Source organism: Diplotaxodon limnothrissa, linkage group LG16 (genome assembly GCF_057381915.1).
Source record: "Diplotaxodon limnothrissa isolate DT_005_m linkage group LG16, D_limnothrissa_male_GT1.1, whole genome shotgun sequence".
Taxonomy (NCBI): Eukaryota; Metazoa; Chordata; class Actinopteri; order Cichliformes; family Cichlidae; genus Diplotaxodon; species Diplotaxodon limnothrissa.
This window is the reverse complement of record NC_140611.1, coordinates 19,577,114-19,603,810: the sequence shown is the minus strand read 5'-3', so window position 1 is coordinate 19,603,810 and position 26,697 is coordinate 19,577,114. Positions and strand designations below refer to the sequence as shown.

Genomic DNA, 26,697 nt, shown 5'->3' with positions numbered 1-26,697 from the left:
AATAATGCACATCAATATAGGCATGGACAAAAAACTGAAACTAGACCCTGAAAAGTTTATATATTTACTTATAATGTAGCACTTTTCACAGACAGACAGTCACAGTGTTTTGTACAAAATAAAAAGTAGGAATAACCAGAAATAAAAATATAATAGCAACTTAAAATGAAGTTTAAAGCAAAAAACCCCAACATGTTAGAAAAGAGAACACCAAAAAAAATGCGAGAATAACATAATCTTAGTAGAAATCTGCTTTTTACAGAGGTGGTGTGTGTCAAAGGCGGAAAATTCAGCCTACTCCTAAAAGGAAAAAGAAGTTGAGATAGAGGATCATGTGGGGATGCACACAGCTCATTTCTTTGCCCAGAGGAACTGTTGCAAATATTTGAAATAGCCCAGTACAAAACTTTTGCTTTTCACATGCTTTTCAGTACTGAAAACAGTCTGTAGCATACATTAAGGAGAAAAACTAAAAATCAGTTACGGGAGGGCATGGTTGCAGTAAAACTGATTAAATTTATGGTAACATTTTCAAGAGAATACCTTTATATTTACAGTTGGTCCTATTAAAAGGCAGTTTTATTTAGCCATTAATGCTATCTAGTCAGGATACATCTGGACTAGACATTTGTTCCTAAATTGCCACAAAGTTGGAGCTGAGAAAGGCACGTCCAGCTACTATTGAAACATTTAGCTGGCGGTTTTTCCACTACACAGACTTTAAGGTAACTACAGTCTCTCCGGTTAGTCTCCGCCCCTCCTCAGATTGAGTGTAGTTGGCTAAAAACTTGCATGATATCTCTCGACTGTGTGCATTTTTTTGCCGATTATCTTCCACAATAGAACATCAACATCTCTGAAGGTCTAAATTTTAAGAGGTATGATTATTTCAGAGACATATATGCTTGTTGTGAGGAAAATGTACCACACCGTCGTCACGTTTGTTGTATCTGGGGTGTTCCCGCTATTTTATGTAGCTCAAGCAGCAAAGCTAACCTAGCTAGCGTGTTGTTGATTCCTAGTCAGCCTGCTGGGAAGAGGCCGCCCACCTACGAGGCAGAAACCCACAGTATTAGCCAACTTCCACAAAGGCTAGGCTAACGCTGGCTCCCTCGGACTTTTGCTTCCTCTTCGGCTTGAAAATAGAAATAACGTTGGTTGTTATAGCAGTCGCTAGTTAGCTGTTTTGCTAACAGCACAGTGGAGAAGCTGCGTACTGTCGCGGTGCTGATTACCGTCCAACCACAAACTCAGGGTGGGTATAATTCCATACGCGGTGAAACAGATTTTTTTTAGTTCTTTCTTCTCCTTATTATCCATTTACACGTCTAAACGAGCGTTGTTTCAGTGTATCTCGGTCGCTTTCCTCTAAAACTTGTCGTTGGATCGATCATCGCTGCTCTCGGAAGTCTTGCAACGCTGTAAAACCTTAGCCAGGATTTCCGGCTCCTTTCCATTTGCCCTATGCTGTTTTGTTTCCGTTTATTCTATTTCCGTTTTAAAAGTTTTCTACGTGCAGAGTTAAAGTGTGCTTTAACAAAGATTTGCTGAAGTTACGAAGCACTCGGAGTTCATAGGATATTTTCACGGTTGTTTAGCACGCCGGGATCGATGGTTGTGTAATGCAGCTGCCTCGCCCCGCGTTGCTATATTGAAGCTAACTTGTTTTTTGTAGGCCTGCTTCACTGTACACGTGTAGCCTAACGCATAAATTTGAGTTTGGTGAATTTTTCCAACACGTTTTTTGGACGTGTAGTTATACGTGGTTACTATTTTCTGTAACTACTGGCCTACTAGTTGGCCTTTAGAAGCCACAGCCTCGCCCTCGAGTTGGCTAACGTTAGCAGTCACTGAACTGTTGTAGACGGCCAATGAGGAGTCGAGGCTGAGAGGCCTTTATGGTAGAAAACCCCCATCAAAGTGCCCTGTTTTATTTAACAGGCACAGTATGCTCTTTAAGTTACACGACAGTGAAGTCGTTATTGTTATTTACACTGTAGTATGTATTAGTTGTTTGTATTACTTCGATTAAAGAAATTACAACAGAAAGGTGTTATTGTAGTGATATTGCCCTGTTAATACCTAGTTTCATATTTATTTTTAAACTTTTTTAAAGAACGTAATTATTCGTTTAATTTATTAGTTTAAAAGATCTATTAAATATCGTTTTTCAAGTATGTTTTATTTTAGGAATTTATTAGAAGATTACAAGCTATATCAAAACAACCACTTTTATGTTTATTTTCACTTTATTTTTACTTAAATATTTTTAAGAAAGTAAGTTTAGAAATTTAGTAGAAGAATAAAAGATCAATTAAATATCCACTTTTATTTAGTTCTTTTTAACTTTAAATTAGTATTTTAAATGATTATTAGTTCTATCAAAAATCAACTTTTTTATTTATTTTTTTTTTACAATTTTAGGTAAAAAATATTACTTGATTTATTTATTAGTTGATTAAAAAGATAAATTTTGTTTAATGATTTCATACTGTATTTGTTATAATTTTGTTCTACAAAACCAAAATTTGCTTGCACCAACTTTGGCTGTTTAATATAATTTTTGTGATTTAAAAATAAATTTAATTAATATTAGTCTTTACAAATGGGTTAATTAAATTCTGATTAAAATATATTTTTGTTTATGGATTGTCTAAAAGTAACTAAGGTAACAAAGACTCTTTCCCCATATAAATATATGTGGACCAGTCCTTCTTACATGTGTAGTGACCCCCAGAGGCCTACTTTGGAAAAAAAAATAATGGTGCATCTCATGTTATAAAGTTATTCCAAAAAACCCAAAACAAAAGCACATGCATTGATAAGTCAGTGCAGCATGGTGTTGTGTTGGTTAGCACCATCACCTGGGTTGGACTCCCGCCCAGCTGTGAACGTAAACTGGATAAGCAAGAGGAGATGGATGGATGGAATGCCATTAATAATCACTACAAACATCAATTTGATGTGCTGGATAGATTTTTGGGTTTTCTAATTAAAATTAGCTGTTTAATTTAACAGTGAGGAGGAGGATAGAAGCTAATTATAGTTTTAGTTTAATTTTAGCATTTTTTAAGTGATTAATTAGGTAGTGTGACCAGCTACCTAATTAAGAGTTTATTGGTTCTTTTCTTTTATGCTGATTATCTGGTTGACAGTAATTTTTGTTTAATGTGTCACTTTATATTCGTGTTGGTAAAACGTTATCTCCCAGCAGAATGTCTAAAAGTGAGCCAGAAGAGATGATAGAGATCGAGATAGATGAACGGGAGAAACAGGCATGCCTGGAAGAAGGGTGAGAGAGATGATTGCATAAATAAAACAATTAATTTGTTCATGCAGCAGCTGTGTTTTTACATTTCTGTCTCATGTTATTTGATTTGTAGTGTTGAGGAGCAGACCATCACTGCGTCAGACTTGATTCAGCAAGATATCGACATAAACGAACCAATTGGTAATCTGAAGAAGCTTTTGGAGCCTCGTATCCAAATCTCATTGGATGCTTATGAAATTTGTTTGCAGGACATTCAGGTAAGAATTAGATAATGACACCTTTCATAATCTGTTCATGATTAAATGATTTTTGTTTGGTCCTGGGTTGAACTGTTTCTCACTGCTGTCTCGCTTTATCTGTTCTTTTCCTCTTAGCTCCACCCTGATCACAGTCTCTTCGATCAGGGAGTAAAGACCGATGGCACAGTGCAGCTCAGCCTGCAGATAATAACCAAACCAGGTACCAAAAGCGTGACACATTTCATATCAAGTACTCAAGTTAGTAAAGAGAGAGTACATTTTAAAATGCATTGTTTTTACTTTTGTTTCTAGGAGAGGAGAGGTTGAACATCTTGGAGATTGTAAAGCCAGTAGAAACAGTTGAAGTAGTGATTGATCCAGATGCAGCAGGGGAAGAGGGTGCTCTGGTGGAGGAGGGACAGCTTATTGCTGTAGAGCGGTCTTCCCTGTCTGATGAGACCTCAGAGCAGGTTACACGTTGGGCCGCAGCTCTCGAAGGCTACCGGAAAGAGCAAGTCCGCCTGGGCATACCGTACGGTGAGGAATACTTGAATGAACTACCTTATTGTAGTGGAAAACAATCATTATTGTGCTAACAAACAAAGACACAAACACGGTTGGTAATGTGTGAGGTTTCTCTCCTCAGACCCTATGCTCTGGTCTGCTGATCAGGTGATCCACTGGGCTGTGTGGGTAATGAAAGAGTTTAACATTGATGAGATGGAAATAGGAAGCATTCACATCCAGGGGCGAGACCTCTGCACTTTCACTCAGGAGGAGTTCCTTCAGAAAGTGCCCAATGGAGAGATACTCTGGAGTCACCTGGAACTCCTTCGCAAATGTAGGTCTGACTCAAATGTTTGTTTCAGCTGATGGAATAAAATGTGTTTTCATGCCAAAATGAAACTAATATTTTGTGCTAATTTCAGACGTGTTGGCCAGCCAGGACCAGTCTGGAGGAGACGCCACCGTCACGATTGATCAGCGTAAGTGTTAGCGTGAAAAATCATCCAAAAGACAATTAAAATAACTGTTTACCTTACACTGAAGAACTCAAATGGATGAGTGATGAACAAATGTTCCCTCTAAGCTGCGCGTGTGCGCAATTGCGCACTGCTGGCACGGTCTCTGCGCACAGAAAATCTGCGTTGCGCACAAAATAAAATCTAACCTGAATTGAAATTAAAATTAATACTCTGACAATTCTCTTTTGCAGTGTTAGTCAGTAAGTGACTGTCTGCTCCCGTATGGAATTAGAACGATGTTCTGTAAATAGTTTGCAATGTTTATTTAAAAAAAAAAAAAAACCCCGCCTTGGCCGCATTTTTAGGTAAACAGCTGCAAAAAACTTTGTTTGCATAACTCTTTTTTGAAGAACTATATAATTAATTGCCCAACATTGGTCATTATATACTGTATTTTGCAGACAGAGTTACAGGACTCTGTCCCAGACCACTGACTCATAATACAAGTCAGCTTTATTAAAAAAAAAAAAGAAGAAAGAAAATTTTGTTTTTAAAATTGGAGTTCCAATAGTGTTAACATACTAAACAGGTCATGGACAAGATTTATTTATTAATTTTCATTGTAAGTGGGCTAAAGCAGTTAATTAAAACCAGTCTAACATAAATGTAAATGCTGTAATTTGATTATTTTAATAAACCATGTAACTTGGATGGATTCGATGCTGGCGTGACCACAGTGTACAAGTCTGCTGTTGCTCACAGTGGTCCAAGGGACCGCTCAGGGAGTTTGTGTGTTCGCTCAGACACGTGAAAAATTAGAGGGAACATTGTGTTTTCAGTGAGAGACATTTCATCACCAACGTCCAGATAAAGATAATCAACTTTATTGTGCTATGTTTAAACTTTGTAAATTCCCTCGGTTGTTTGGGTTATCTTGTCTGATTATACATGACCATGCCCTCCACATAGTTCTGCTCGTTAAACTCTGGACAAAATCCATATATTTAACAGGAAGTTATTTATTAAATAGATTCAGATCCAAAACACATGTTAATGAAGAGTTTTCCCATCTGTTCCTCCAGCTGTGCAGATAATCCCAGCTCAAGTGAGCACACCCACTGCTATAAAGGTGTTGAAACAGAACCGTGGTCCCAGAGCACCTCGCATTTCAGGAGGGGAGGAGCGCAGCTCACCTGGGAACCGTACAGGTAGGACACACGCACACAGCCGCTCTCTAGGCAACTCACTTTTTGTAAAGTCAGAAAGTTTTCAAAAGTGTTCAGGGATAGTTTTGTCACCAATTTTAGGTTTTAGTTTTTAAATTTACAATCTGACAGTAATGTTGCTTTGCATTCAAACTGAAAATGCAACGTTTTTAGCCATTTTGTCTGACAAAACCTTCCTTAATGCGCTATTTTAGACTAAATACTTGAATACATTTAGAATTGGCAGATTTAGTAATGGTACAAAATACTCCTATTACCATTTCTAATGTTATGTTCTAATCAGTTGTGGCTGTTAAATTGTCTTTTTTATTACAGATACACACATTTTATTTGAATAATCTTTTTCAAATACTTTGTGTTGTTTTTCTGTTGTCAGGTAACAATGGTCAGATCCAGCTGTGGCAGTTTCTGCTCGAGCTGCTGACCGACAAGGACGCAAGAGACTGCATCTCCTGGGTAGGCGAGGAGGGAGAGTTCAAACTCAACCAGCCTGAGCTCGTGGCACAGAAATGGGGGCAACGCAAGAACAAGCCTACCATGAACTATGAGAAGCTCAGTCGAGCCCTCAGGTTTGTGTGTTTTTGTTTAATGGCACTTTTTGTGGCACTCTATCTAAAGTTTGGAGCCAGACATAAGCCATTACCTCACAGGCACCGCAGACAAATGTCTGGTGCAGTGAGATTGACTTTAAACATGCTGCCAACTTTCCAGTACAAAGTCGATTTAGAGTGTAGCTGCAAGTTAGCAAGGCTTCCTCCTGCAGACGCAGACAGCAGTCTTCTTAAAACAGAATATTTCCAGTAGTAGGCCGATGATGCTGACTGTTTCCCTTATGTGGTAATAACAATAATAAAAACAATAGTACATTTTATTTTTTGGCGCCCTTCAAACACACCCTTTGCAAGCCTGAACATTACAGCTAAAAGGGGGATTTTCCTGTCAGTGTAGCTAGCCAAACAACGGAGAACCACTTACTGCTTAAGAGACAGAGTGAAAGTGGACAGTAGAGCCTTGATTTCTTAACAAAAATGTCATTGTTGCAGCCAGGGACAGCAGAAGAGTGATCCCCTTATTTTCAGTTTCAGTGCCCTTTTTTCTGACTGAGTTATTGGGTTTTTTGGGGTTTTTTTATTAGTTAGCTAAAATAAACTACTGTAAGTCTATTAGCAGTAATTAACCAATTAACCTGGAGATGACACATTCTGTACTGACACAAGATGGCGCTCAAAACTTTAAACACTTATCTTAAATCCAGCTTCACAGACAGCGTGACATCTGTCAGGTTTTTGAGAGCAGGGCACCATGGTGTAAATGAGCCTTTATACATGTAGTGCAACATGCCCACTTTATAAATGAAATGGTCGTAGCTTAGTTATAGCAGGGTTTTGAGGTGCGATTTGAACTGTGTCAAAGAATTTAGGCGATAAAAGTGAAGTGGAAGTAAATTCCAAAGACAAAGTGCATCACACCTAAAGGCTCTGGCACTCATCGCTCAGCAGGAGAGCAGCTCAAGCTGAGCAAAGGGAAGGGGTGTAAGGATGAAGGAGGTCTGAAAGATATGGGGCTGCCAAGTCACCGAGAAGGAAAATCTTGCATTGGATATGCTGAGGAATAGGGAGCCAATGAAGCTGGATGAGAATGGCTGTAATATGGTCAGAGTTCTGTACCGTCTGGAGCTGATTAAGGAGATTTTCTGGGAGACCAGAGAGAGTGGTATTGCAGGAATCCAAATGGGAGGCAACCAGGACTTGAGTGCTGTGTTGAGAAAGAAGTCTAGAAATCTTAAGTGGGTGGTAGTAGGCCGAATGTGATGTGGACGATAAAGAGTATTGTTCAAGATGACTTTAAGACTTTTGACGCTTTGGGAAGTGTGGACCTGACAACCATCTTTAGAGACAACAAAATGGTTTATTTTGTGAAGTCAGGATAAGTTTTATTGCCATTGATATTTAGCTGATTGACTGTCACCCTAGTAGTGATGGCCTGTAGGCAGGAGTGACGATCCAAGATAGGAGGATATGAAGAGGAAGAAGAGAGGTTCTTTCTGCTACTAAGAGAACTTAGAACAAACCTGATTATTCTGATATTTTAAAATGTAAAGCTGCTGTAATATAAAAGAACGGATACACTGATGTATTGTCCATTATTCATTTGTTGAAAGCCATCTGCATATCTGTTGTCTCTCATCAGTTGATATACTTTGGTGTGATTCTGAGTTTTGTATTTTCATTCAGATACTACTACGACGGGGACATGATCTGCAAGGTGCAGGGAAAGCGCTTTGTCTACAAGTTTGTGTGTGACCTGAGGACTCTGATTGGCTACAGCGCTGCTGAGCTCAACAGCCTGGTGACCGAGTGCGAGCAGAAGAAACTGGCTCGCATGCAGATGCACGGCATCGGGCAGCCGATCACTACAGTGACCCTGGCCACCACGACGCTAGACAAGGACAGCTGAAGGTCGTCACATTATAGCGCTTGTCAGGTGTTGCGGACAAAACGTGCGCTCCACTGCTGATAAAAAACGTCTCTCAGACACAGAAATGCAAAGCTGGTCTCTGATCAGCGTGGATTACCACCTTTATTATTGTCTTTACAGTTTGATTCAAGTTAGACTGAGACAGGTGAAGTTTTTTTTAGCTTTTCTGTTACTCTAACCAAGAGAAGAGTGTTCAGGATGAAGGGAGAATGTCTTTCTGATTACTGATTGTTGCGTGCATGTCATTGAATGCTTGAGTGTGACTGAAAAATCCAGTTAAGAGCTTTGTGTTGTGTGTTCCTTGTCTGTAGTTAGGACCATTTCCACTGTATATACCGGTATTTCATGTTTTTGATAGCCACAAGGGCAAGTGTATTTTCATATTTTCCATTTATAGAGGACCCGTTTTGTATTTTATTTAGTGTTTGTTCCCTGAATTATTGGACCCTTTTTGTCCACTGGGGGAATAAAGTGGCAAGCATTTTCTTAATAGCTATGTGAGAATTTCTCTTTTTAAGACTCACATTGACAGACACCCAAATGCTTCTATGTACATTCAAAATTTTATTGATGGTATAGTGAGTGTAGAAAGCTTTTTCTAAGCAAATTGTTCATTTAACTACACACAGAGAAAGGTCACTGAATCAATGAGCAGAGGGACAAAGAGTTTGTTTCATCACTAGGCTCCAAAGATACCCAGAGTGAGCATCAATACAAATTGAAACATTTGCCTGATTAAGAGCTTCAGTCAGTGTCTATCCACGTGTGGGTGCAATGTGCAGGCGATATGTGTTGTATTTCTCATAGAAATGCACAATATGTCACATTCATGGTTAATAATTTAGAGAGAGGGCCATGTTTCCTCCTAATAAGTTACAGATTCGACAGGAGCTGAAATATTGAGCACAGGACAAACAGAAGCGCTGTACACGTATACATTGGTGATGTAGAAAAATAGAATGTGACATTTGGTGGAGGAATGTGTCCAGAGAGGAGAAAATGTCTGATTTCCCCACGCCCAAACAGTCCTATTTATGAAATGCTCACATACGACGTCCCAAAGTGCCACAATGTACAATATTGCTGACACAGCAAGAAGGAGAGGATAAACATGAGGGAAGGGGGGTTGGGAAAGAAATGACTGGAAGTGGGAATGGAAGTGAAGGAAGGTGTCGTCATCTGAATTATTTACAGCAAAGACAGTGGAATGATAGGCTTTCATAAAAACTTTCCATCTTAAAAGGTTTGAACCTCGAGCCTCTTTCTAAGAAAAATCCAAAGTGCAGCGACAGTTGGCATCAGAGACTGTAACAGCAATATTTGGTGGCAATAATCAAAACTCCCAAAAATGACAAGAGTGCATAGAACGCAAACAAGTAACACAATCATCTTCCTTTCGGATACTATTACACTTCATATATTACATACATAGAGCTTTTTTTTCTGCCCATGCAGCTAACACAACAGTGAAGCATGGAGATGAGCAATAAAGAGCCAAGATTCAGTTAAAGCAAGTCTGTGACGACAAAGCAGACCGGATTCTGAATACTCGTTTTTTTCTTCATGTCACAAAGAAGACGCCAGAAATGTACAATCCTTCTAAAATATCTAGGGAGAGGACCCCCCCCCCCCCTTCCCCTCCTCGTCCTGAGGACCTTCACATACAGTATACTTTTAATCAGTCATCAATATTGCCATGCACTACATATACTTACAGCTAATCTCTGTCTTAATATATTACACGTTTAAAAAAAAAATGTTTTTCCTGCTTTTACATATTTTTGATTGTATATATTTATGTATTTTTTTCTTCATTTTTTTCTCATTTTTTGAAAAATAAACCTGAAACACTATTCGTGCGACGGGTCGCTCTGAGAGCTCTCGTCGGACCGGTTTGAGGAGCAGTGAGGGAGTAATTGGTAAATTACAAGTTTCGGCTGTGGGTGTCTTACTGCCGTGATGTCGTATAAACAGTCGACGAGGGGTTTTCCAGTACAAATGCTATGAGAACTCCAGGGGCTGACTGAAATGTGTAGGTGTAACAGGATACCTTTGTCTAACCGGGCTGCTGGGTAATGCTTAGCTCTGTACAATCAAGGGATTTAAGGAGGCTTTGTTCCATATCAGTTTTCTTTGGCCCAAACCCCTGACAAAAATGTCTCCTTTCCTTACTTTCAAAGACACAAACCAGGCTATGCAGTCATCCTCGCACCCTTCACCTCCTGAACAGGGCGCTGAAGGTGCTGGGGCTGAGGGCAAAGGAGCTGAATGGAACAGAGCGCAGGCTGACACTGTGGGGGAAATGTTGTTGTGCAGCTTTTTAGTTCTGCATCTGCTCGAAGAATTTGTAGGTGGGATTCTCGTAGCCGTTCTGCTGCATCTTGGCCAGGTGACGCTCCTCTGGCGTCACAGCTGCATCCACCTTTGGACAAGAGGATGAGGAGTTACTAACACGCGAACCGTGTTTGATCTATGAGCACAAACTGGTGAGCCTTTTACCTCGATCACGCCGTGGTGAATTGAAGTGTACTGTTTCTTCCTCAGCATCACCAAGGTAATGACAATGACTGTTGCTATGACCACCCCACCAACCATCAGCCCGATAATGGCGCCTTTATTGGATCCAGCGTCATTAGCGAAAAACACCTGACATTAAAGAAAATAATAATAGTAAGTCAGTCATAAATCCCTGAAGGAGATGATATTTGATGACTGGGTTTGCTGGGTTTTCCTACCAGTTTTTCATGATAAACTTCATATCCAGCACTCTGCCTCTCTTCAGTGTCCATCCGCACTTCTGGCATCTCCTCCGGCTTCAGGGCAGACACTGAAACCACAGAATCAATCACCCAAATTAATCCCAGAAATCGAGCACATGGATTTCTGCATCTCTCCTAAAACAGAGAGAAACAGAAAATCATTTGCACCCACAGCCATCGACCTTTTAATTCTCATCCAAATAGCAGATGAGCTATTTAAGACATATGAATTTCCCTCTGGGATTTAAAAAAAAAAAAAAAAAAAAGATTCTTATCCTTAGTCTTATAGGAAATGAAGCAGTAGAAAGACATTTAGAGGTGAAATAAAACCCCAAACTGTCTTTTAATACACAAACAGCGGGAGGAGGTGATTTCATTTGACACTGTGGATTCCTGTAAAGTCCTCAGAGTACGTGGGATTATTTGCCCCCGTATTAATCTATCAAGTAGTTGAACAATTTTTGGTGGATCAAAGGACACTTAAAAGAGTCTCATCGAAACCCAGGAGCCAACCACATCTCAAATGAATCTCGAAACTGGATATAGACCTGCCTTGTGATTTTGAGATGTTTTTATTTGGCATAAGTGTCAACTGCTGGGAGAAAGTTATCCAATTATAATCATTAATCCTTCACCAACAGCAACTGATAGAAAACTTGCGTGTGATTCAAATACAAATCATTTACAGGAAAGGATTACAACAGCTTTGTGCAGATGTTGCAACACTTTGATATGGACATATGCACACCACTTATTAATGTAACATTGTAGAGTATTTCAATCACTTTACTGCCCAGTATCTTGTTTGTGTGTGTTTAGTGTTATGAGAACATGTGTGCAGTAAGACTGCAAAACCACAATCAGCACCACAGCATGTGAGTCACGGTCTACTCTGTCTCACCCTCTTTATGGGAAATATGAGTTACTACCATAATGTCAGGAGTACAGGGTACCACCTTTTTTAAAATTTCTCAGATATTCTTCTCACCTCATGATCCCACCATCATTAGGTGTGAGTCTCCTGTCACACTGTGGTGCTCCGATTCTTGGTGATGATGTCGCTGCCGTTATGGAGCTCACTTAAGTTTATCTATGAGACACTTCTCTATCAAACACTAAATGGTTTTTTTCCCAAAAGGATCAAAAAGGCTACAACCTAATATTAAAGAAAGCCTGAAAGCTTTAGTGGAATTATAAAGACTCAGGAAACTGTAATAACTTATTGCTGTCTTTCAGCTCTCCAACTAACAGTTTAAAATCACTCATTTAAGGTTAGCTTTTCGCTCCTGATGCTTTTAGACGCCACTCTTCTTCCTCCTCTCATTTCCCTCATCCCCAAACCAATCGTGCCAGAACGCTTCCCCCTCCTTTAGCCTGGTTCTGCCAGAGGTCTCTTCATCATGTGTGTCCTCACAGGGGATTCTCTCTAATATATTAGGCTCTTTTTCATGTAGTATAAAGCACCTTATAATAACTGTTGTTGAACTGGTGCTTATTAAATAACAGGAATTGAGTGAAACTGAATATAGCCAGTGTTATATTATGTTCATACTCCCTGAGGTTTCTCTCTTCAGTCTCCTTCTCTCATCTGCTTAAGAGGAGCACAAGTTGCACCTGTGCTGCTGTTTCGACTGACTCTTAGCATGAGGTCTGGCAAGTGCAATGTTAGAAACGACCTGAATTTTGAAACCTGTCCTTAATATGCAGTAAATGTATACGAGTGAGGATGTAAGTATGTACTTGTGTTTCCGTTTGGACTTCACATACATACCAGGCCGTGTGGGGAGTCCTCTGTCTGGAATTGGACGAGCATCGACGGGTTCAACTACAGAAATACAGCGTGTAACAAAAATATTCAATATCAAACCACATTTTTAAAAAGTTAATAAAATTCAATTTATGTCACAAAATGTAGTGTGTGTTACCATGGTTCTCTGTGTTGGGCTGATTGAAGCTCTCAGGGTGAATGAACCCCAGCCCATCCAGGCCAGGGTCCATAGGAGCCGAGCTGTAGGCCTGATCAGGCATCAGAGCGTCGTTGCCATAACTCACCCTGCCATCCATCTGCAAACACAGAGGAATGTTAATCAGGATACGTGGCGTTTGGGTGGCTTTTTATTTATAACCCGATCAAATTATGATGTCTATGTGGAAAAGATCACTAATAAAACCTCATTTAAACAGGCGCAGTATCACAACATCATTTTCTTTGTTAATCGCTTTAATTACACTACTCCCATCACGTCAGTGGTTACAGTGACTTTGTTTTGTCATGTCAGTCTATGTGATTCCAATATTTATGCCAGAATGTCCACGTTCACAAAGAAGACTTTGCATTTGTGAGTTGGTGCAACTTGACTCACCCGACCATCGCTCTGCAGTGAAGAGACTTGCTGAAACAGCTCCGCCTGAACTCGCTGCATTATAATTGCTACAAAGAAAAGGAACAAAATGAGAATGAAGCAGATGGTTAAGTGATGACAAATCCGAGAAAGGAATGTGGCGGTTAGAGGGAAAAACAAATCAAGGCTACACAATAGCCTAAAGTGGTGAAAGTAATCATGGCGGAATGAAACTGCATTATCAGTGTTTTAGCGTCCTGTAATCAGTGGACTTCAAACACATGTTAAAAGCATCGCTTTAATTCACACTACAGGGAGTTAAAGGGTACTGAATAAGTGTGGTTTGGATGGTTGTTGCATAACACAGATTGTATAATCTCAAGTTTTCTATTTAATCAGGACAACATAAGATCTCAGAATCTCTTTTTACATATGCTGCCCAAAGTAGCAGCACATACATAACAACAGTTAAGTACATGCAATTAGAAAATAAACATACATAAAAACAGAGAAACAACCAAAATTTATAAACTTTGTTGTCAATAAAAAATGAATACCTCAGTAAAAGTAACTGGATAATGCTGGAAACAAAGGTAATAATACTCAGGCGAAACATTTGCATCCGAGGAATTTAAAAATTGCCTTAAATTCATGAAGTTAGAGCAGTCCCTCAAGTTTTAGTTGATTCTCACTTATTTCAGGAGGAAATTCCAAATTCCGCATGACCCTTTGGGACAGGTAGAGGGAATGAATCTTGGGACCTTGGGGCCTAAAAGACAAGCTTCCCACACTTTTTTTGATGAACGCAATTACACTTGTTTTCTTAATAACGGCCAAAACTGGTCTGATTCGATATGTAGCCATCTGTAGTGGACTACAACGGTGAAACAGGGGAACTGCAAAAAACCCGATGAAAGATGCAACATTTATTATCTGACTTTTTCCACTCTCTTTTATGAGCTGAGACTCTGTCCGTTGAATATTACTGTCACTGTGGCTGGACTTATGCTTTGCCCTACACTAATGTTGAAAGGCATATTCACATTTCTGCCATTGTCAAATACAGGCTTTTGCAGTTACATATAATCTGTAGGAGTTGGTACACACCTCATGCTGTAACTGGCATATCTACATGAGATCTCCTCTGCTTCACCTTTCTTGGTTAAAACGCAAATCAAAACTAAGCTATCAGTCTTTCGATGAACCATGCTCGCCTTTATTTCTTTTTAATATTACATTCTGTTCCAGCATGGTCCCTTTGACCCATGCCTGAACAGCATGCCTTAGGAACGAATTGAGAAAGACTTTCTCCCAGCAGGTAAACTGCCCCGTCAAACAAACCAAACAAACAAACAACATAAAATATAAGTGAAAAACTTTAGTCATCGGCTTTCACAACAATTAAACAAACATGCTATTATGGTAATGGTAAATGGCAAATGGCCTGTATTTATATAGCGCTTTTACTAGTCCCTAAGGACCCCAAAGCGCTTTACATATCCAGTCATCCACCCATTATTATTATATGCCAAGTAAGACAAGTGCTGACAGGTGGAAGGTGAGTGACCAATCGCGTTTAGCATGTGAATAAAACAACAAGAATACTTTCATAGATTTCGCAACCTATGACCTAATTTTAATACCAACTGCCTAAAACCAGTGAGGCACTGGAAGCTACAAATGACATTTGGATGAATTCTCAGTAATAGATGTTTCGGGGATTTACTGTGATGAGTGTCCTCAACCTTTGACTTTTAAGAATAAGACATGAATAAACACATACCGACTTGGTTTTGGATCTCATTTGCCACACTTGGCACCTTGTAGAGCAGACCCAACGACTGATTCATCCTCTCATCAATGACACGAAGATGAGTCAACACCTGGAGATGAGAAAAAAAACCCACTTTGTGATTGTGTCTATTTTAAAAGCCGTAACTTATTTTTATGATGCTTAAAGACTTTGACTGTTTGATCCAGATACCTGAGGGCGGATCTGAGCAGCCTTCTTGGGATCGACTGTGCGGACATGCTCATAATGCTTCAGCGTGTGCTGCCTGTCCTTTTGCTCTGCGCGGATGTACTTTTTCAGCAGGCTCAAAACTTGACGGGGCTGGTGGTGGCACAGGGTTATGTAATAAGTGGAATTATAACACGTTGGATACGCTTCTTAAACATGTGCGCCTTGCTGATAAACAACCTCAAAAGACTCATTGATCGAAACTGTTTGGCACCAATTTAGAGTATTAAATCAATGTAGCGTTCCTGTTATTAGGATGTTGTTAGGTGTGTGGGGACGTGCACGTACCCGTGGAGGATTGGCCTGCAGGGCGCTTAGGTAATTTTCGAGAGCCCGGCGTCGGCGGCTGTTCAGCAGAGCTTCCACCCGGGCCATGTGGGTTTCCACCAGCTGCTGCCTCTCCCCCGCTGCCTCCTGCTCCAAAGCCTCCACCTTTATCTGGAAGTGCTGCAGATACAGTACTTTTTACACAGTCGGTATATGAACAAATACCCACACTGCATTACGGTAGAAACATGTGTTTGGAAAGAAGAGGTCTGTCTTATTTCCACCATTAAATACAATGATACACTTTCAACCTCAGGCCTGACAGATATATTGGCTAACAAGTATCACAGGCTGATATTGGCCATCATCATTTATTTATCTGAAATGTATTCTACAGGGTTAAAAATACTGACGACCTCCAATGCTACTCCTCAGCCTTCTTGAGTTATCACATTTACAAGATTTTCAGAAGACTTGACATGTGGACCTTGAGGTCAAGTATTTTAGTAGATGCACATATGGTATCAATTTTCAAATTTTACGTTGCCTCATTCTTGAATTGTCTTGTTCATAAACTTGGATGTCCATGCTGCTCGCCCAGCCACCCATCGGGATGACGACAGCACCCCATCGTCCTTTTACTGCTCAAGTGTAAGTTTAACCTCTCGCTGACCCTTTTCAGAATATCAGCTGACACATCGTCAATTACAATTATTAAATCTTATTTTTAGCTCCCCATCGCAAACTCCATGGACATTTAAATCCATTCAATTCATTAGGGTTAATTAAGATATAATAACTCACTTAACTGGCTTTAAATGTAATCTCCCTTATAAATGCACCCGTAACCAAGAAACTCTAAATTCTATTTCTCTTCAACTTTTGCCAAATTTGTCCTGGATAATATAAATCTCAGTTATGTAATGTATATGTATGTAATGTAATGGCAATTAGACATTTACAGCAGACACTGTGGCCTGATTCCTACCTGGATGACTGCTTTCTTGTCTGCACGAGGCAGATTCTTGGCCTGCCTCTCAGCCTCCTCCCACTCCTTCATAACCTGAAGTGTCAGATTGAAAGAAAAAGCAAGACGTTTAAGCTTCTGTCATGGTCTACATCAGCGGTCCCCAACCCCCGGGCCTCGGACCGGTCCGTGAGTCATTTGGTACCGGGCCGCGAGAGTTGAGGCTCAGGTGTGAAATGTATGGTTTTCAGGGTTTTAATCGGTTTTCAGCGTTATTTTGTTATCGTTTTTATCGTTAACTCGGTTTTCCTGGGTCTTTTTACGTGTGTCATCTTTTTTTTGTTTTTCGGTACCGGTACTAGTTTTATTTTGTTGTATTTATCCGCGACACCTTAAAGGCCGGTCCGTGAAAATATTGTCGGGCATAAACTGGTCCGTGGCGCGAAAAAGGTTGGAGACCGCTGGTCTACATCACATTGAGAGGAATGCTTACGATAAGAAAACACACAAACACACACCTGGGACATCTTTTCACGGTGTTTGGCTTCCAGGCTTTCTTTGGCCTTCTGGAAGTCTGTGTGTTCGCTGTCGTCACCGGGTGATTCCAGGTAGCGATCCACAGCGTCTGGAGGACTGGGGGCCATTGTTGGTACTGGATGAGAGTACGGGGAGATGGGAATTAAACACAGAGCAGTTGAAAGCAAACTGAGGCGCAGAACAGAGATAGACAGATGTTTAAATGCAGGAAAAACACTGAAATCGGTCAGCTGGAAACCCACAATGCATTCAGTTATAAACAATTCCACTTGTTTGATGAAAGGGTGGGTTAGGGACTTGAGAGATTAGGTACACACAGAAAATTAATGGAAATTCTATGTAAATATTTACATAAGAGATAAGCAGGATTTCAGGGGACAGAAAGTGAAGTGTTTCCCACAGTTTTGTGTGTCTGTTGAATGTGGGACCATGGAGATAAGGACTGCTGAGTCAGGATGAGGGCCGACTGTATCGCTGATGATTTCGCCGTGAGGAAACGGAAACCAGCTTAAAACTTAAAAGAGTGCATTCCCTTTTTCCACACACACCACCAACACACATCTGGTTAAGACACACCGATGGAATCTTCACTACTACAGAGCTGCAGGCACAATTTTTTTTTTCTTTTACAAACACACACTGCAGTGTGAAGCATGCAGACACACACGGGTATAGAAACGCATGCAGACACAAGGTGGCATTCACCGTTGGGTCTTCACACTGTTATGACGGCGGTGCGGGTTAGAAATGATTCAATGAGTGATTAAATGGTTTGGAGGTGAACGACTGTGTCATGGCCACTCTGCACCATGGAAACTCTCCCGTTGGCCAGTAGGATTTAAAAAACTAAACTAAACTAAACAAAAAAAACAAAAACAAAACACTGCTGGCACTGAGTCACGCACTAATAAAACTGCAGTTTATCTTCATTTAATCCCTCGTTTATCATTCTAATTAAGCAGAATTAACCCTGTTTTAGTGATTTGCTTAAACCCACAGTGTCCAGAGGTTTCAGGGAGTAATCAGCCTTTTTAAATAATGAAATTTATTTTTTTCATATTTCATATGTGGGTTTGACTTATAAGGGAGTTCTCATAAAGAGGTATCTGAATTGCAAAGAAGCAGTGAAATCACAGATCTGTGAAGCCTGCTGACACGTTAACAATATTACTTATATAATGTTAAAGTCACTTTTCAATGCAAATTAGTTTGATTTGTAGGATTTCACACATTAAAACTAACTAGGAAAATAGGATTTCCAAAAAAAAAAAAAAAAAAATCTACATGCCACGTTATCTGTTGTTAACGCCAGCAAGGATGTATTTCAACCTCGAGCTACCACAGGTGAGTACACTATTGTGCAAGCTACACCTGTTAAGAACACAAAAGAATGTTATTGAAAATTATGTAAACATTTGAGCTGCACTCTTAGCCAAAAACCCCACATGTGTTTGTTTAACGCTGTGTTTGAACCGTGTGTGCTACAGTGAAATCTATAACAAAGGCAGCAGCTAAACTCTCTCGAGGCAGGCGTTGCCGATTTGCAACTAACATTCTGATTACCCCACATACATATTTTATGAGTTTTTTTTACTCAGAAGTACCACTGCAGGACTTGGTTGTGCATTAGCAACAAAAGGTTTAATTTGAGCCTGAGAGGGTTAATGTTAGAGTTAGGGGGGGGGGGGGGTGTTTCTCTTTTTACCTAAAAAACAAAATGAGCAATATTCCCCAGAGTGTCAGCAGTTATTTGGTACACTGTATGTGTGCCACATTTTCACTTTTGAAAGACTTTTTTTTCTCCGGTAGAACTAACAATGATTTGGTCCTTTTGAACTAGGTTTGCTCACAGCCTTGTAATGTTGTGGCCCTCTTTTTTCTTCTTCTTGTGTCTACTTTTGCTTTCCAATTCAAAAATACAGTTTCTATCTTGATGGAAAAAATGATGAAATGAATGAAACTACAGCCAGTTGTCAGTGCTCTGAAAGGTTAACAGGCCTCAGACGATAAGGTCAGTGAGAGACAGAAAGAACGAGCGAGCCAGAGAAACAGTCTGTAGCAGCCTGAGGACAGGAATCAGGCTCCTGATGTGGACACTTCAGATTGTAGCTTCAGTCCCGGGACTTACACGAGCTGCTGCAGACAGCGAGGCAGTACTCCTCCGACTCAAAGTTATTCCTGTTGCCCCCACAGCCCCCAAACAAGAAGGGGGCGCAGCGGCCCGTCTCAGGCATGAAGTACCAACGCTCCAGCATGGCGTGACATGGGCCTGACTCAGCACGAGCCCAACAAACCGCTGAGACATGTACACATAGGCAAATTAAACATGAATGCAAAAGGTGAGGTTTGGAATTTTATGGGAGACAGAAGTAACTCAACATAGCGACACATGATGGAAATCAAACCATGAACAAAAAACAAACAAACAAAAAAACTTAAGGAGAGTGAGAAGAGGGCAGAACTGCTTCATTTCTCACCTCTAACGACCTCTTCAACTGACTCAGTGGTGGTGGTTGTCGTTGTTGTCATGGCGATGTTAGCGTTGGGCTCATCGCCATCTCGGTCATCTGTCATATCGACTTCCTCGTCATCTTCTTCTCCATCCCCGTTGTCATCCCTTTCAAACGTTTCCACCTCTTCGTCCACATCCTCGTCATCCTCCCTGGCGGCCAGCTGTATGTCCGTTGGGCGGGTCATGCTGCGGTCAGAACGGGTGGTTCAGCCTTTGTATCAACAGGCGTGCACAGAAACGAGTCAAAGTCCACCTGTGATCGTACCTGTTATCAGAGTATTCGCTCTCAGCTCCGCCCCACCACACATCGGATTCCTCCCCCTGAAGCTGTGCGCTGTCTGACTCCCGTTCAGCCCAGGCCGGGCAGCACACAAACTCCACCCCTCGAAAACGGTCTATACCACATGGCAGCAGCATCCCATAGTCGTGGAGATTCATGGAGCGGTCTCCGCAGTACTAATTTTAACAGCACACAGCATCCAAAATCAAACACCATAATGTTCAATCGGTTTAATCCTTATGAGAGCTAATTGCGGCAAACCCAGAAACCTGAACTATGGCTTACTGAATATAAACAGCACAGAAAAGGACAAGAATAACTCAGAAGAAAGTGCCAGGGAAGGCTGACAGCACTGAGTCATACAGTGGCGCTACCACAGAAACAGAAGGACAATGAGGGAAGCAAACAGACACAAAAAGCCACCCTCCTCACCTCTTTGGCTACAGTGTGCCAGTACAGGTGGCTCTCGCATTGATCCATACGCTCCTGGTGCAGAAACTTACACTTGTCGGGAACGAGCAGGGCGTCACTCACAAACTCTCCTACTGCAACAGAAATACACCTTTTTGCATGTATTGTACACTTTTAAAGATGCAACCATGCATAAACACACTCAGTAACAAAGGGACTAAAAAAAGCTCACCCAGACAGCGGTGTGGCACCACAATATGTGCATGACTGCGGCATTGCCTGCGGTCCTTCCTGCACCAGTTGGAGATACTGACAGGCTGGTTGGCCTCCACAACATTTGTAATCTGCAGCTCTGGGTACACCTGTGCAAACATGGGAGATTTGAATGTTATTGCTGCAATACTTCATACCTCTCTCTCTCTGCAGTGCTGTTTTACTCGGTTGAAATACCTCCTGGCAGTACTGCAGGATGCCCTCCTTGGTGCCAATGCAGCTCTTGGTACCAGAAGGGTCGGATTCCCATTTGCCGCTCTGCACATTGATGTGCATGTTGAGCTTCCCGCAGAACATGGCCACCTGGGGCTCGGTTAGCAAACCCACCGAGTCATCATCTGGCACCTGGACAGAGAAAAAGTATAAAACAGAACAATAACGAAAACTACCAAACTCCCTAAAGTATAGCTTATCCATAAATATCTCATCATGCAGCTTATACTGTATGTACCAAGTTCCTCTGAAGTCATTCTACTGCATACTTCAAATATAAAGTAGTGAGATTAGTAAGTCATAAAGATGAATGCTTTTAAATTCCTCAACAATACTACTGCCATAGAACAGCACATTTTTTGTTTTCTTAATCTGTCTGTCAAGTCTGGCTTTACTCCATTAGTTAAAGTACAATGGGAGTGTTCAGAAGGGAAAATAAAAGTAATCTACAAGGTATTAAATTCTAGCTACGAAAAAACCCCCATAAGGTATAAATAATGTCTTTCCATAGAACCGGGTTTGGCAGTCGATTTCATAGGATACTGCTATCAGCATATTTTTCCATCCTTTTTGTTTGGGACACAATTGGTGGAAGTCTCTATGTGTTTTCGCCTTTGTGAGGCCTTGATTTTCTGGCAGATAACACAAAAAAGCTGATGGTGCACACTGACAAAACGCTAGCCTCTGAGCCAACTGTTGCCAATTATTAAATGACTAATTCTGACATTATGATGCGTTTGCCTGTGAATAACAGCACATAATTAGACTCCTGTGAATATGCATGTCATAACCCATTGTTTCTAGTAGCTGTTCTGCCTGGTCTGCATTATGTTACCCAATTACTCACTTATTTATATTTCTAATTACATCTTCTTGGGGCATATCAACTGAGGATGTGTGTGGTTTAATATCTGCTGAAGGGCACATCATTCCACTCATAGCTATTCACCCCATATACTAGGTGGGTGTCTCGCTCCAAATATCTGTAGCATCAATACTAACGCTGGTACTAGTATTGGATCGATACGAGCGCAATAGGATCGATACTTTGTTTCTACCCTCCGAGTTCAGTATACAGCCCACTGAATTGTGTTAAAAAAATATTTTCTTTTGGAAATGTAAGAATAAAGCTCAAATATTAATTTTAAAAAATGTCTGAAACTTTTTGTGTTGACTGTCACATTTACTTTATTCCAGCTTATAGCACGTTTAAACAACAGAAGTTCACCCAAAGCACTTCAGAGAGGGGCAGATGTGCATTCCAGGTCTCACCCCAAAAAAGCAGTCTCAAACTACATGAAAAGCTGAAAGCTGTGAAAATCATGATTTAGTGGTCATCAAAATGTGTTCAAAAACCTTCTTGTGTCCTCTGTAGTTAAACCTAGTTTTTACCAACTAGGTCTAATCTCTAAAGCCAAGCCATACTTACCACATGAGGATCTTGAAAAACATATTCATGCCTTTGTCACATCTAGATTAGACTACTGCAACTCCCTATACACTGGTCTCCAATCTGCCCTTCTACATAGACTGCAACTTTCTCAAAATGCTGCGGCACGCCTCTTAAATGGAACTGGTAGGTTTGAGTCTATTACCCCAATTCTCTTTGACCTACAATGGCTTCCCATTAAATATCGCATTGATTTTAAAATCTTATTGCTTACTTTTAAAATCATAAAAAATATTGCACCTAGCTACCTTACTGATCTTCTCAGCCTCTATATTCCCAGGAGAGCACTGAGATCAACAGGCTTATTGCTCTTGGTGCAACCTAGGTCACAGCTAAAGACCAGAGGTGACCGTGCTTTCGCTCCAGTTGCACCTAACATCTGGAACAATCTACCTCAAGCTATTTGCGTGTCTGATTCGATCCAGACTTTTAAATCTCAATTGAAAACGTATCTATTTGGTTTAGCCTTCCTGGCTATCTAGAGTACGCTTCTTGTAAGTATACTCTCATGGAACCCCTTTTCTTCTGTTTTGTTGAACAATGTTTTGTATTGATTTTACCTTTGAAGTTTTATTTTGATATCTGCTTACCTTGTATGCTTAATTAATCAATGCTTTCTACCTGCTAGCTTATTTGCATTTGTATTTTGCTACTACCGGTACTTTTACTGGATTTTGTGAAGCACTTTGGTGTACCTCTGATTTTAAATTTGCTATACACATAAAACTGTATTGCATTGTACAATTTGCAGATTGATGATGCTTTAGATCATAAAGCAACCTCTTCTCGGTGAGAAGCCGGGGCTTGGGAGAGCCCGATTGTCCTGCGGAGACGTTTCCCATAAGGCTGGCCAACATGATAAACAATGGGCAGGGCTGTGAGTACTCAGACTGTGTTTACTGAACGCAACATGGATAAGATCTTGGAGAAGCTCATGGCTCTGCAATATGGATAAGATCTTGAGGTGACACTGCATCGGGAATTGAGAGACCTGGTGGCCAGTGATGGACATTAGACCAACTGCAAAATTGGATGCAGTTTGTTCGCACTGACCAAAACAACTACCATCTCACCTCATTCTGCCCCCTGGCACCAGCTGGATGCTCAAGGCAAAAGCTGATAGGAATAACAAAATTCTCCCTTAGATGACAAAACTGTTTTTGTGACTTTCTCCCACCTCCTTCAAGGCCACCCGTGTTGACCAAAGATTGTGGACTTTTGCCTAATCGAGTAAAGGGAGACTTCCTCTCGGCTGAACACGGAGAAAACACACACACACGCATATGGGCTCAAATTGTGGTCATAAATATTTTGTACTTTTAAATCAGGATTTGTATATGTAAAAAGAATTTGTGCGTGCGTAAAAAAGATTTGTTTCAAGTTACAAGTACGAATTTTGACCCTATTTTTCTTCCTTTCATCTGGTTGGTCAATGTCATGTCAATCACAAATTTAACTATCCAATCAGAGAATAGATGGGTTTGTCTGTCAGAGGGGCACTTTTTTGAACTGCAGGTCCTTGAAGGGTAATACAGTTGGAAGCTAGAGGATCTCTATGTAAATATCCGATAGAAGCTAGGTCCCCTAACTTTCAGTAGCTGTTGAAAGGATAAAGTTGTGGTATATCAGTGGTTAGAAATACCATTATTACTTTAGGATGAGTTTAACACAAAGTCAGGGCTGACCCGGCTGCTGAGCTCTGTGGGTTTTTGCAGCAGCTCTACCTGTACTAGATGCACCTGCTCCTTGTCGTTTCTATCTCTGACTCTGACGCTGTTGAAAAGGCTCTGGAGGTCCCTGTATTAAGCACATAAACCTGTGACACAAAACTCGGACCACCACAGACTGTTTTCCTTCGTGGTGATGAAGGAAAACGCTGTGCTGCACTGCTGGCATGTAAAAGGGCATTTATTCCCTTCAAGGACCTGAAGCTCCATAAAGCACCCCTCCAATAGCCAAACCCATCTGTTCTCTGATTGGATAGTTAAATTTGTGATTGACATGACATTGGACAAACAGAAGAAAAATAGGGTCAAAATTCATACTTGTAACTTGCAACTTGAATGCAGTTTCACACATATTTTTTTGGCTAAGCCCACACACAAATCTTTTTTTACGCACACACAAATTCTTTTTACACATACAAATCCTGATTTACAAGTACAAAATATTTCTAACCACAATTTGAGCCCATACACGCACACGTACGCATGTACACTGACACAGACCCACCCCCCGCTTCCCGCCCCCTCCCTTCTCAAACTGATTTCCTGTTGGAGCTCAGTCTGGGGGGAGTTCTCCTCCTTCTGGGTCGCTGCTCGTGTGGTCGACCGGCCAGTCAGCTGAACAGTTTTGCGTTCTTAAACGTCATGCTGCTCTGTTGTATCTTAATTGCCCCTTGGGGATAAATAAAGTCTCTCTGACTCTGATAAATCATGACACACTGCCTTCCCTGGTTAAAAGTATAGGCAACACTGGCCCTTGATTTACTTGGTATCACATTGATATCAAATTTGCGTTATCACAGCACTACCATATACTCCATTACTTATTTATGTCTTTCAAAGTGACGCTGCCAGTTTTCATATTTAAGCCTCAACCAGTTTTTCATAAAGCCGCATGTTACTAGTAAACCAATCCAAGATTACCCTAAAATAACTTAATGTATTTTGGTGCTGCAGGGCTTGTATATCATTTTCACATTACGACAAAACAAAACAAACAATAAAACAAAAATAGAGAAAGCGAAATCACTACAGCATAATAGGCTTGTGTGTGCTGGGGTAAACTAAACTGGCAAGAGAGTAAAACAATCCTCGGTATGCTTACCGTGACAAACCTCGTGGAAAATTATAATCTCTATATCGCCGGAGGCTTGGTGCGTAAAAGGCAGCACAATGCTGATTTCAACGTTACAAAACAAATGCAGCTCAAATGTCACGACAGACACGGGTATGGTGTCGATAGTGTGTACCGCATAATTTTGCTGTGGAGACATTTTCACTGCACCACACACAGGGGCTGGTGAGCCTGCAGCGTGAAAAACAACCCCTTCGCCGTGAATGTAACGTGACAATGAGGAAAAATGCACTAATTGATTTACAGGTGCCCATTCATCCTTTTTTCCAGCTGTCCTGGGCAACATATTCCTCTGTGGTCCATCAGAGGAACACCAAGCTGCAGGCGCCATCTTGCTTGTGTGAAACTAATAAGGCTGCATCCTTTTTCCATTCTCCTCAGCAGTTTCACCGCCCCGCAGCTCCGCTGGACCAGGCGGCCCAGCGCGATATTATCTACGCTATATAAAAATAAATAAATAAATAAAAGGCTGGTGTCACCGGACACAGCTGGGTTATTTACACACAACCCTTCTTGTTTTTCTAGAATGGTACTGGGTTTAAATCCGTCCAGGTATTTAACAGTGGACTTGACATTTACAGCTGTGTTGTCATTTTCTAGAAAAAAGCTAGCCACCGTTAGCTCCCTACACCCTTCTCGGTGCTATAACCCGGCGAAAGGCGTAGCGGTTAAACTGTTAATACTTCTCTTAACGTAAAAATCAAACATTAATGAGTAGTAGAAGAATGAAAAAAAAAAACACTCCGTGATTAATAACATCCGACATGACAGGGCCAAGATACCAACCACTGACATCTAACGGTAGGCCGCGGTAGCATTGCTGACATTCCTGGTTTGGTGGTTTATTTTGCGCAGCGACTCTGTGTGTGTACACTGCAGGTCTGCGATTAAGGTGGATTCACAGGGCATATTTTCACCTCTGTTAAAAACAGAGGACATCCATTTATAGGATTAAAGGCTGCGTGGGCCGCTCACAAGCCCTTACATCGCGTTATCTTTGGCAGCAGCACCTTCTAATAGCTCTTATGTCATCCATTAGCAGCCACGCCGTGTTGTTATGACTCCATCTAATCTGCATATGTTATTTTTTAATAGTCGTTATGAAGATTAAACACGGTGTGTGTATGGAGAGGGGGTGTCGGGGTTAGTGTTTGACAGCTACGGTGGCATAAGAGTCTGGCCCAGGTAACGGTTAGCCGCCACAGGCTGCGGTTTCTCCGCTAAACTCACCTCGGATGAAAGCGTCAAGGTCGCCGCGAGTAACAGCAGAAACGCCGCGTGCTCCCCCATACCGTCCTCCCGGTGTCCAGCAGCGCCGTTATGTTCACGATTTGTCCGTTTGCACAAAGAGAAATGTCGGAATATGCGTCGACGCAGTCCTGATCCTGCTGATCCAGCTCCCGGTGACGGCGCGAGGCTGGAGGATGTGTTTGGATTGGTGGGAGCGGGCGGAGGGAGCGCGTGTGTGTGTGCGCACGCGCTTACATGTCATTGAGAACCTTTACAATAACAACTACAACATCACCCATTTCAAATAAGATTGTGTTGCATACATTTATGCTGCAAGTCTCTAATGTCCAAACCCACGAGTGTTTTAATATTCTTTGTCCTCAGTAGGTGGCGAGACT

The 26,697-nt window shown here is 41.1% G+C and overlaps 2 protein-coding genes across 4 annotated transcripts; one reads left to right on the top strand and one right to left on the bottom strand.

Annotated features, from left to right (window-relative positions):
- The first annotated feature begins 766 nt into the window (after positions 1-766).
- gabpa (GA binding protein transcription factor subunit alpha) lies at positions 767-8,653 on the top strand. 2 transcript variants are annotated; one of them, XM_085375089.1, is made up of 10 exons: positions 767-878; positions 3,215-3,292; positions 3,384-3,528; positions 3,646-3,730; positions 3,823-4,047; positions 4,157-4,351; positions 4,440-4,496; positions 5,558-5,683; positions 6,078-6,270; positions 7,936-8,653. In XM_085375089.1, exons 2-10 carry the CDS (start codon positions 3,216-3,218, stop codon positions 8,156-8,158), a joined length of 1,326 nt encoding a protein of 441 aa, XP_085231215.1. In that variant the 5' UTR covers positions 767-878; position 3,215; the 3' UTR covers positions 8,159-8,653. The 2 variants fall into 2 exon arrangements, with proteins under 2 accessions (XP_085231215.1, XP_085231216.1); XM_085375090.1 differs by lacking the exon at positions 767-878 and adding an exon at positions 903-1,255.
- Positions 8,654-8,675: 22 nt separating this feature from the next.
- On the bottom strand, positions 8,676-26,506 carry LOC146616053 (amyloid-beta A4 protein-like). 2 transcript variants are annotated; one of them, XM_085375087.1, is made up of 18 exons: positions 26,300-26,506; positions 20,725-20,892; positions 20,507-20,636; positions 20,296-20,408; positions 19,849-20,039; positions 19,549-19,769; positions 19,200-19,367; positions 17,053-17,186; positions 16,556-16,630; positions 15,589-15,747; positions 15,265-15,393; positions 15,064-15,163; positions 13,302-13,369; positions 12,864-13,002; positions 12,710-12,763; positions 10,915-11,006; positions 10,679-10,825; positions 8,676-10,601 (listed from the first exon to the last, which is right to left on the bottom strand). In XM_085375087.1, exons 1-18 carry the CDS (start codon positions 26,357-26,359, stop codon positions 10,500-10,502), a joined length of 2,250 nt encoding a protein of 749 aa, XP_085231213.1. In that variant the 5' UTR covers positions 26,360-26,506; the 3' UTR covers positions 8,676-10,499. The 2 variants fall into 2 exon arrangements, with proteins under 2 accessions (XP_085231213.1, XP_085231214.1); XM_085375088.1 differs by lacking the exon at positions 19,200-19,367 and having other exon boundaries at positions 8,677-10,601.
- Between the last annotated feature and the right edge of the window lie 191 nt (positions 26,507-26,697).